Raw genomic sequence first — 10,739 nt, forward strand, 5'->3', positions numbered from 1 at the left:
GAAGTGCTTTGGGTGTACCAAACGTCACAACGTAACTGGGTGACTATAAAGGTGCACTACAGGTATCTCCGAAAGTGTCTGTTGGGTTGACACGGATCGAGACTTGGATTTGTCACTCCGTATGACGGAGAGGTATCTCTGGGCCCACTCGGTAATGCATCATCATAATGAGGTCAAAGTGACCAAGTGTTTGGTCACGGGATCATGCATTACGGTACGAGTAAAGTGACTTGCCGGTAACGAGACTGAACAAGGTATTGGGATACCGACAATCGAGTCTCGGGCAAGTAACGTACCAATTGACAAAGGGAATTGTATACGGGTTTGATTGAATCCTCGACATCGTGGTTCATCCGATGACATCATCGAGGAGCATGTGGGAGCCAACATGGGTATCCAGATCCCGCTGTTGGTTATTGACCGAAGAGCCGTATCGGTCATGTCTGCGTGTCTCCCAAACCCGTAGGGTCTACATACTTAAGGTTCGATGACGCTAGGGTTATTAGGAAGACTTGTATGTGATTGCCGAATGTTGTTCGGAGTCCCGGATGAGATCCCGGACGTCACGAGGAGTTCCGGAAGGGTCCGGAGGTAAAGATTTATATATGGGAAGTTGTCATGCGGACACCGGAAAGTTTTGGGGCATATCGGTATTGTACCGGGGCCACTGGAGGAGTTCCGGGGGTCCACCGGGAGGGGCCACCCCTCTTGGTGGGCCACATGGGCCGCGTAGGGCAGGGCACCAGCCCCTGGAGGGCTGGGCGCCCCCCCCCTTGGGCCCATGCGGCTAGGGTTGGGGGGGGAACCCTAGAGGGGGCGCCCCCTTTGCTTGGGGGGCAAGTTCCCCCTCCTGGCCGCCCCCCCCCCCTCTAGATCCCATCTAGAGGGGCCGGCCCCCCTTGCCCCTTCCCCTATAAATAGAGGGGTGAGGGGAGCGCAGCCCCTCCCCTCCCCAACACCTCTCCTCCTCCGTCACGAGCTTGGCGAAGCCCTGCCGGAGTGCTGCTTCTCCACCAACACCACGCCGTCGTGCTGCCGTTGGAGCTGTCTTCCTCAACCTCTCCTTCCTCCTTGCTGGATCAAGACGGAGGAGACATCGTCCGTACCATACGTGTGTTGAACGCGGAGGTGCTGTCCGTTCAGCACTTGGTCATCGGTGATCTGAATCACGGCGAGTACGACTCCATCATCACCGTTCCCTCGAACGCTTCCGTACGCGATCTACAAGTGTTATGTAGATGCAATCTCTCTCCCATGACTCATTGCTTAGATGAACTCATAGATGGATCTTGGTGAAACCGTAGGAAAAATTTTAATTTTCTGCAACGTTCCCCAATACACATCACCATCACCATCACCACACCGCCGTGCTGACGGAACTCATCTGCTCCTTCGACCCTATACTAGATCACGAGCTCGAGGGACGTCATCGCGCTGAACTTGTGTAGAACTCAGAGTTGTCGTACTTTCGGTAATCGATCGGTCAGACGAGAAGACGTTCGACTACATCAATTGCGTTGAGCAAACGCTTCCGCTTTTAGTCTACGAGGGTACGTGGACACACTCTTCCCCTCTCGTTGCTATGCATCTCCTAGATAGATCTTTTGTAAGCGTAGGAAATTTTTCGAAATTGCATGCTATGTTTTCCAATCAAACCCGTGAGTAATGACAGCATGAGAAAAAATTTCTACTCATAAGATTTTTCTATACATTTCATATGAAGCAATTTAAGAGGCCCTATCTTTCTTGAACATATTTCAACTTGGAAGGGTATGGATACGAAACTCATTCCAAAGAAAAAAATCATCTAATTTCCTACGGTCTTTCCCTTTTGAATCAAGCGGATGAGTATAAACATAGGAAAATTTCCTACTCCTATGTTTTTCATATACATTTCCTATGACTCAAATTAATATTCCATATATAATTTAAATGAGCTAGAATAGGAAATAATTAAACAGAATGACCTTAGCCTTTTCCTTGTCACTACAGGGGGTCTTGCTGGAATCAATGCTATCTTGATTATAATCACAGACATTTGATGGAAATGTTTACTTAAAATTAAAAAAGGAACAAAAATAATAAGCAAATGTTGTCATAGAGTCAAACAAATATCAAAGGATCCTCCCTTGGAAACTCCCTCATGAACTAATCTAAAGAAGAGTTAGAAAGAGAGAAGAATATGCGAGGGAGAAGACACGAGTAGGAAATAGGAGGAGAAGAGAGGGAAATGAAGCACCTTTTGCGGGAGGAGTGTGGTAACTGGGGAAGTTAACGCGTCGGTTGCACAGAAAACCTCAACCTCACGTCGGCTGCATAGACTCCTCCACACCCCATGCCCTTTCTTGGCGTGCACCCCCCTGCCACCCCCTTGCGCAGGACCCCTCCGCTTCACAATGGGGTTAACCCCCTCCCCTGGACCCCTTCGCGTCCCAATAGGATTAAAACCCCTTCCCCCTCCCTAGACTCCTCCGCTTCCGACCATCACTCACCGCCTCGTTTGAAAATGGGAAAATGAGGAATGTTTTTGAGATGCCCTAACATTGTCCCATTGGAGCGAGGTTGAGGCATGAGGTGTGACGAGGTGCTGCAAGGCGCAACACCAGACCATGGCGATCGCGTGGGATACATGGTACAACATAGAAACACAACTGTAACGGAGAGTCTTGGCGGCGCGAGACCTAACACTCCATGGTGCAAGGCTATGGGGTGAGGAACGGGGGTAGCGTTGAATACATAGGAGTTCAAAGAGCGGAGTGGTTCCACAAACGAGACTGCCTCGTGTACTTCCAAACTAACAGGTAGTTTGTAACTACAAACCACCTCAAAAAAATTCCATGAGGTTTTAAATTTCCACCCGCATCCAGCACAAAGATAACTGCCTCTACTAATCCATGACATGCGGCTTTGTATCACCTTGCCACAACCGCTTCCGGGGCCCGCTGCTAATGTCCTTTTTTCTACTAGTGTGCAGATACGACGGTTGAAGGATCTCAAGTAACTACTAATCCTATATACCTAAGAGAGTGATCCCCATTAACTTATTTATCTCAACATGCAACCTTGCCACATCATCATACAATATGGATGGAATAAGGCACACCTCAACTTGCAACCATGCATGACAAAAGTCCCACATCTAGGTGTAACCATGCACGGGGATTTTTTTGCATTCTATTATTCTACTTATATTCAATAAATATTCTACAACTATAGATAATAAAATATAATATGCCATGTGTATTTTAAATTTTGCTTCACGTGTTATTAATCTTAATATTTATATTCAACATAATTAAATCTTATTGAAACATATTGCAACCGATTCCCACTAGAATGCACGGGGTATCATCTAGTTGTCTAAGAGACGCACACCCTCCAAGGGTAACAAACAAATAAAAGTCACTTGAATGAACTCCTCAAAAGATCATCAATCAAAGTACTCTCAAGAATCCATGGGACCTACATCTCTCAACGGATAGGATAGGAAGCAAGAGCGATGAACACTTAGCAGTAGGGGTTCAAGAAAGGGAGGTGCTCAGCCTTTATGATTCGAGCAAGATGCTTGGCATTACCTAAATCAAACTTCCTATCTTCCTGAAAGAATTAGGCTTCAAGGATCTCAAGAACTCACACATACAGAACCAACAAAAGGGTGAATGACTTGATTTTCCAAAGCAAAAGGGTGTGTGGTTCTAGTTATAGAGAGAACAAAAATCTGGCCGTTACTCAAAACCTTGCCTGCACGTTCCAAAGAAAATTTTCTCGGAAGTACCAAATGCATTCAAAATTTGAACATACAGAACCGTGTATTTGGACACAGTACTCAAGAGTACCAGAAAAAGAGAAGTGCAGGTATCAGACAAAAAAGTTGGCTATTTTCTACGAGAGATTGAACTACCATAAAAGTATCAAAAATATGAAATCTCAGAGGTAGCCGATTCAACAAAGTAGTTCACGAATGACATCTTTGTAAAAAAGCCTAAGTCCCAGCTCAGAGGTTCTGGAATTATCTAAATGGGAGTACTATACCGATACTGACACTCTGAAGCAAAAGCAAGTCGAAGGGTCTTCAAAGTGCTGGATAGAAACCTTGTGCTCAGAGGCTCCAGAGCTAACAGATATGGTCTCAAACAAAACAAAGCTTGGTAGTATCTAAAAGGTTCCACATCAGTTCCATGCTGAAGGAAAAAGGGTTATCTCGGGAGGGTAACTCACAGAGGGCCCTATGTTTGAATCATGTCACCCTGATGTGCTATTCACACAATAGGGCAAGAAGTGTGAGGTACGAGGACAACATAAACAGATGAACTAAGGAGCATGAGTGGTATGATACAGAATTTTGGTAGAGGACCTAATTTTGAATTTCAACCTAAGATATTTTGCTTGAGACCCTCTTGATTGTGCAACTGTTCTTAAACTCAATTAAATCTTATATTTACCAAAAATGTGTAAAACACATGTTAGAGTAGACAAGAACCATTGATGTTAGACTCAATCTTGAGGATTAAATTTCCTGAAATGAACTTGGTAGGTAGCTAGACCTCTCAATTGGTTTGCCATTATTCATCAAAAACCATTATGGGTATCTATTAGATGCACTTTCACGTGTAGCCCCTCTCGTCCCCCACCCCATCCTGTGGGTACGGACCTTCTCCATTCTCCCTTCGCTGATGATGACCTCAAGAGGCTTGTCGAAAAGAAAGTGGATGAGATTTTGGTGAGTTGCAAGTTCGGTTTGGAATTTTCCAAGGTCTCACTCGCTTTTTCGACAAGAAGACTTTGGGAAATATCATGAAAACCCCGCAACATATCATAGAGGATGTGAGGGACACCGAGGTAGACTACGAGCACGGCTATGTGGGCCAACTGTAACACCTCGTAAGACTGTGGACCGACTTCAAGGCATTTCTTGAAGTATACTAGGGGATTGAGGACTGGGGTTCAACTGAGCTGGGATTCACATGAGCAACCTTAGGAAGAACATTTTAAGAAGCTACATGGGAAATAGTTTCGTGGTATTTTATCATATTTTTTCATGTTTAATGTGTATCAGTTATTTGCATTTTGACCTATGTTATTTTGAATTTAAATTCAAAATTATGGATTTAGTATGTTGTTGAATTGTGTGATGTTGAAATGTGAAAATATTGAATTATATTGATGTGAAATACGAGTTATGATATAATTTATATAGACATAGATATGATAAATAGAATAGAAAATAAATATATAGTTTGTAGTTTTAGGTGATTAGAAAAAGCACAAGACTCGAGAACCTCCGAAACCATTTTAGTGGAAGCCCTTTAAGGGAGTGTGCTAGATCGAGTTGCTCTTACGAATCCGAACCCAATCCAGAACAAAATGACAAAAGCAGCTAAGTTGTGAACAGTATCAAACTAAGACCCAAAGTTCGTAGTATTGCATCCATCTCAAAATATAACACATATTAGTTTATATAGGGAAAAATCAACATCTACGATAGCAAATTTAGTATCATTAGATCCATCGTGAATTGTACTCTCATATTTCATTTATTTTGTAGACTTTGAAAGTTCCTTCTATGAAGTTGATCAAACATCGACCTGTATTTTGTATCAGATATGGAGTATAATGTTGCCATGTTGGTATAGTACCTTACGCACGGTAGAATTTGTGTTTTCCTTTTCCCTTGAGATGTGCATCTAATTTGGATCTAAAAGTCGTGGCATGATAGATGCATGTTGGAACAAAACTTGATTAGAGAGTTCGGTTTCAAAAGACATTTGGAAAAAGTCTGAAAAAAACCTTGATTTCGTAGTCGAAGTCTGAAATGAATCCTGAACTTCAAATTCCTGAAATCAGCACCCTATGTTATCTAACCCCGGCTTATCCCAACCCTTTTTGGCTGAGAAGACGTTTTTCTCCTCCGGGATTGCACACGTAACAGAGATTAGGGCAAAACTGAACAGTTTTGCATTAGGAAAGCATGCTAGCTATTTTTGGCAGATCGATAGAGACTTGCCAAAGTGGCCGTTCAGTCTTTGGTGCATGCATGCGTGAGTACATGTGTTTAATCACTGGCCGTTTGGTTTTCTGCACACAAGCTCCATTGTTGCTAGCTAGCTAAGCCAAGTACGTAGCCGTGTAAAGGAACGTGCATGTTTCACCATGTTTCATCGTCAGTCAGTAGTGGTGTAAAAATTCTCAATCTTGTGTATAGTTCATCTTCTGCTAGACTGCTATATCTCCTGCTTCGGTGATTACTTGTGTCTGATCAACTGTCTGTCATCATCTAGTGCATTTTTTAATATTTATATTCTAACTTATTATTAATTTAGTTTATAATGCACTGTTGAACTATTTTATTCACCCTCTATACATATTCTTGTTGTATTCCCATGAGTCCACTTTTGGAAAATACCGTTTCCCCGTATCTCCGTATTCACATCCTCTTATCATGGAAATTAGCTAAAACCACAACTTTTCTACCAAGAACCCTAACCGACCATTTAACACGGATGAGACTAAGAAAAGACTGGGAGGAGGGGGGAGGGGATTACTGGCGCATTTTCTGGCCGGCACGATCGTCTTTTGGTCCGGCGATGAAGCGCAGATCGCCATTGCCGCAACAATGAAGGACAAGGAGAAGGGACATGATGCAAAGGTGCCGACGAGAACAGGTGAGGGAGCGGTGTGTAGTTGGGTTTCTAAGGGTCGATAGGGTAGGTCCCACATGTATAAGGGTGAAACCTGTTCGGATTTAGACAGATAATGCTCATACCATATCTTACTTCATATTTATTTTCGGATTCAGAAGCGGGTCGGATGCGGATTCAAATATCGGATTATGCGGATTCAAATACTGGATTGTGCAGATCCGAACACGGTACGGACTCGGATCAGAAGCGGACAAAAGTGACCGAACAACACAATTATACAAGCCACAACTCAAGAGGGTAATACAATTAATAAGAGAGTAGTTCAGCAGCTCTTAGCCTCTTAAGTTCACATGCTAATAAAGGGTTCATGCCTTCTGTAGAAATGTAGAACAAATCATCACCACGTTCATACCATCAAGCAAAGAAGTGGCATGTGTGCTTGTTCGTAAACAACCAGCAACGTTTGTACAAATCATCACCATGTTTACACCGGCTGGCTGTGATTGCCACATCTCTGCCACGAGTGCAATCCCGGCAGAGACAAACAACTTCTCGGCCAAGAAGGGCCGGGATAAACCGGGATTAGATAAGACAGAGTGCTGATTTTAAGGATTTGAAGTTTAGGGTTTATTTCAGACTTCGAGTACGAAGTCAAGGTTTTTTTTCAGACATTTTAATGCTAAACTGGTAGATTAGTACAGTGCAGGGGACTGGTGCACTACTAATTTTCTCACACCCAAAGCTCACACCCCATGATGCTCCTTTAACCGGATACACGGTCGATCTCGTAATGATTCCGGGACCTCATCGACCTGAGGTCGTCGTTGACGATGATCATTGTCCATTCACGCTGCGTGACCGCTGCTTTGGCCTGCGATGGAGTAACCTCTGAATCTCATCCTGATGAGCCTGAGGATACAACGCCAGAATTAATGGCGGTTTTGGTCGGGAGCCCGTGTTCGTTTCGGCGCCACAGCTGTGGCACGTTGCGCAATCATTAGCGTGCATGCCTGATGTGCACACCGTCGTCTCTGTAACTCCTTCGCGTGTACATGTTCTGTCAGGCCCGGCCATCTGCGTAGTGTACGCACAACGGTCTATTTAATTAGCGCATGCATGCATAAAGCCGGACAGATCACCTGCGCATGCATGCAGTGGGCACCGGTTTGAGTAGTGTTGCTGCGCGCTGCTGCTGCTACCACGAGTTAGTGTAGCTAGTCCATCACAAGCACAGATACTCATACATAGAAAGTACTATCTCTATTGCCTACGGGAAAGAAATGCATGCATGCACATGCAGTACTGGTATGTGGATAGATCGCGTGATATATATCTGCAGTACATCGATCGTACAAGTATAAGGAGCCGTCTCATCGTTCACCCTTCAGAATATAAGGAGCCGATCGATCGATCAATCGTGGGTCGGTGGATGCACTTTGCTCGCTCGCTCGATCGAGCACTTGCATGGCGACGATGGACGGAAGGGAGCAGGTGATCAGAAGCAGGTGGTGGTGTTGTCGCCGGAGGAGGAGGAGTTGTCGTCGCAGGGGGGGTGCGTGTGGCGGCCCTCGTACGTGGTGATCACCATGCGGCAGTCCGTCGACAGCCGCTCCACGCGCTTCTTCACGCGGCAGTTGCTGTGCGTGCACCTGAAGTAGCTCCTGCATGGCCATGGCCAACAAAACGTTTACAGTATCCATGATGTGTTTTTTTCGCTACGATGTTTACACTATGGGATATATATATATGTGCCCCGCTTTAGGTAGTACACCTACTACTACTCCAGAACCACTTCTAAAGGAGATCAGAATATATCTATTCTTCAGCAGAGCAGACAAATCATTAGCCAGTACACAGTTTGCTGAAAACCAAGCTGCCAGACCTATATATGGCGCACTGACTGACCTAGCTAGCTGTCGTCTGAAGTCTGAGACTCTCTGAAGAAACACAATCATCTTAAAATGTCCGTTCCATTTGTCCTGGCGCATATATGCAGGAGGCAATGCATGCATAGGCGTCTACTATATCCTTTTTGCCCTATCACGAATCTTTTTTTTTTCTATTCTTCTTGTGCTACAGTGATCAAAGGATAACAACTATGCAATCAGTATAAAACGTGGAAAAATAATGCGTTATAATTTGGAAAAGAATATAAAATATCTAGATGCATATAGGAGTATTAGATAACAGTTAGTACTCCATGAACCAAATATGTAATTAATGAATGGGACACACTAGTTGAAAACTACCTTTAAACATAGATACAATGAAGTATTCCCTCTGTAAACTAATATAAGATCTTTTAGATCACTACTTTAGTATTTTAAAAGATCTTATATTAATTTACGAAGGGGGTATCCCATTTTGTCTCGTGTATATGCATATATATAGCTAGGTAAGGTGCCTAAATTATACTATATACCACCGCTAGTGATCCGTGCAGCTTTATCGCATGCTACTTCTCAGCCATATATTTGTTCGTGTGCAAGATGATATCCTTTCTACAATCTCCTCTGTCATAATGCCACTGCCTTTCCACACTGCCCCTTCTGTTCTTTTAGAAACTTTACTGTATGACAATAACTACTCCTTAGTTCACCCATTCTACCAGTCTGATAAGAATAAATTAGCACCGGAGGATATAGATGGTTTGGAAGATTTTTTTTCCCAGATAATAGAAAAGAACTCTCTTTGGCCTTCTGTATTTATCTGAAGAAGCACACGATTGAGACCCAGATGATTTCGAAACAAATGAGAACTATATGTATGGATTAGTTAAGCTTGTGCATCCAATGAAAGCATTTTTCTTATTAAGTACCTCAAAACCACAAATTCAGAGAACTTCTTTTCTATGTTGAGAGCGTGTTTCATGCATATTACATTTGTGCTCAGAGTACATCAGGCTATTAAGTATTCTCAGATTCGCACCCATAAAAAGAGCTTGCACATACAACTGCGGTATTGTTGCAGGCTAATTAATCTCAAACCAGGTTCCCCCTGGATCTATTAGCCACAATTAATTGAAGCAAATAGATCGATTTCTCTACAACCTAGTTACTTCTGAAGCTGCTAGCCTCAAGGCAAAAGATTAACCTACCACTACCACGCAAAACTGATCCTTTCAAACAATCTGTACGAGCTTCTACTCGATCCTAGCAGAGACGGGCAAAGGTCTTGAGGAGTTCATAGATAACAGGTAAAAATGGAAATAGGTTAGGGTTCTTAATTGCTTATAGAACCGAAGTACCTGGGATGGAGACTGTTCTTGACAACCTTCTGCCCGTATTTCCTCCACTTGTAGCCATCGTCCAGCACATCCACGTCGCTTCTGGTCTGGAAGCAAAACCTCGGCTCCCTCATCTTCCTCCTCACCTTCATCTTCCCCTTCTCCCCCGCCAACATCGTTGAGCCCCTCCACCTGTACCATCACACGCACACCACAATGGCATCAAACGCTAAACATGCAGTTAAATCTCATGAACATAGCAACACTAGGTACAAACGCATCCCGTAACATGCTCTCGCTCACTAGCTCACATACCATGTATTACTAGAATAACCATTACAGGCAGTGGCACCCTCATAGCCAACTCTTGCCGTCACTGACGTGCCCACCTGATCAGGAAGAGACATCAAATCAAAGGCATCGATATGTAATTGATAATCTTTGTAATTCTCTACATATGATTATGAAGCTAGCAAAGAGCATACCTCCTCAGCCCCAATACTAGGCATGAAACCGACCGTGGGCTTGTCGCAGACGGTGGCAGGCGCGGCGGCGGAATGGCCGCCGCCGAACGGAAGCGCCGGCAGCGGGTATAGCCCACAATGGTCAGAAGAGAGCATCAAGGCTTCTTCCTGGTCGAATGGCATCTGGAGAGGCTTGGGATGGAAGGGTAGTTGAAGTGGAGAAAGAGGAACAGGGGTGGTGTAGTAGTGATCTGGCACACTAAGGTTAGGAAGACAGTAAGCCATCTCCAATTGGCTCCCTTGATCCATGCATATATGCATGTAGATCGTGGCGTACTGAACCCAAGGTGGTTCTTGGGGGCACAGAATTCTTGAGATAGACTTGTCAATCTCTCTCTCTCTCTCTCT

General features: G+C 44.1%; 1 protein-coding gene across 1 annotated transcript; it reads right to left on the reverse strand.

The window, feature by feature from the left end:
- Positions 1 to 7,905: 7,905 nt before the first annotated feature.
- Positions 7,906 to 10,716, reverse strand: LOC119325081 (probable WRKY transcription factor 12). Its single transcript, XM_037598827.1, has 4 exons — positions 10,353 to 10,716; positions 10,183 to 10,256; positions 9,889 to 10,059; positions 7,906 to 8,302 (listed from the first exon to the last, which is right to left on the reverse strand). The coding sequence occupies exons 1-4, from the start codon at positions 10,650 to 10,652 to the stop codon at positions 8,137 to 8,139; spliced, it is 711 nt and encodes a 236-aa protein (XP_037454724.1). The 5' UTR covers positions 10,653 to 10,716; the 3' UTR covers positions 7,906 to 8,136.
- Positions 10,717 to 10,739: the final 23 nt, after the last annotated feature.

The sequence above is a fragment of the Triticum dicoccoides genome, chromosome 6B, assembly GCF_002162155.2.
Source record: "Triticum dicoccoides isolate Atlit2015 ecotype Zavitan chromosome 6B, WEW_v2.0, whole genome shotgun sequence".
Classification (NCBI taxonomy): domain Eukaryota; kingdom Viridiplantae; phylum Streptophyta; class Magnoliopsida; order Poales; family Poaceae; genus Triticum; species Triticum dicoccoides.

What these genes read in the sequence shown, in the direction of transcription:
- LOC119325081 (XM_037598827.1), bottom strand. Translation starts at nt 10,652, where the DNA reads ATGCATATATGCATGGATCAAGGGAGCCAATTGGAGATGGCTTACTGT. An exon ending in GGTTATTCTAGTAATACATG is followed by an intron (nt 10,060 to 10,182) that starts GTATGTGAGCTA and finishes GTGATGGTACAG; the next exon opens with GTGGAGGGGCTCAACGATGT. An exon ending in AAGAACAGTCTCCATCCCAG is followed by an intron (nt 8,303 to 9,888) that starts GTACTTCGGTTC and finishes ATGGCCATGCAG; the next exon opens with GAGCTACTTCAGGTGCACGC.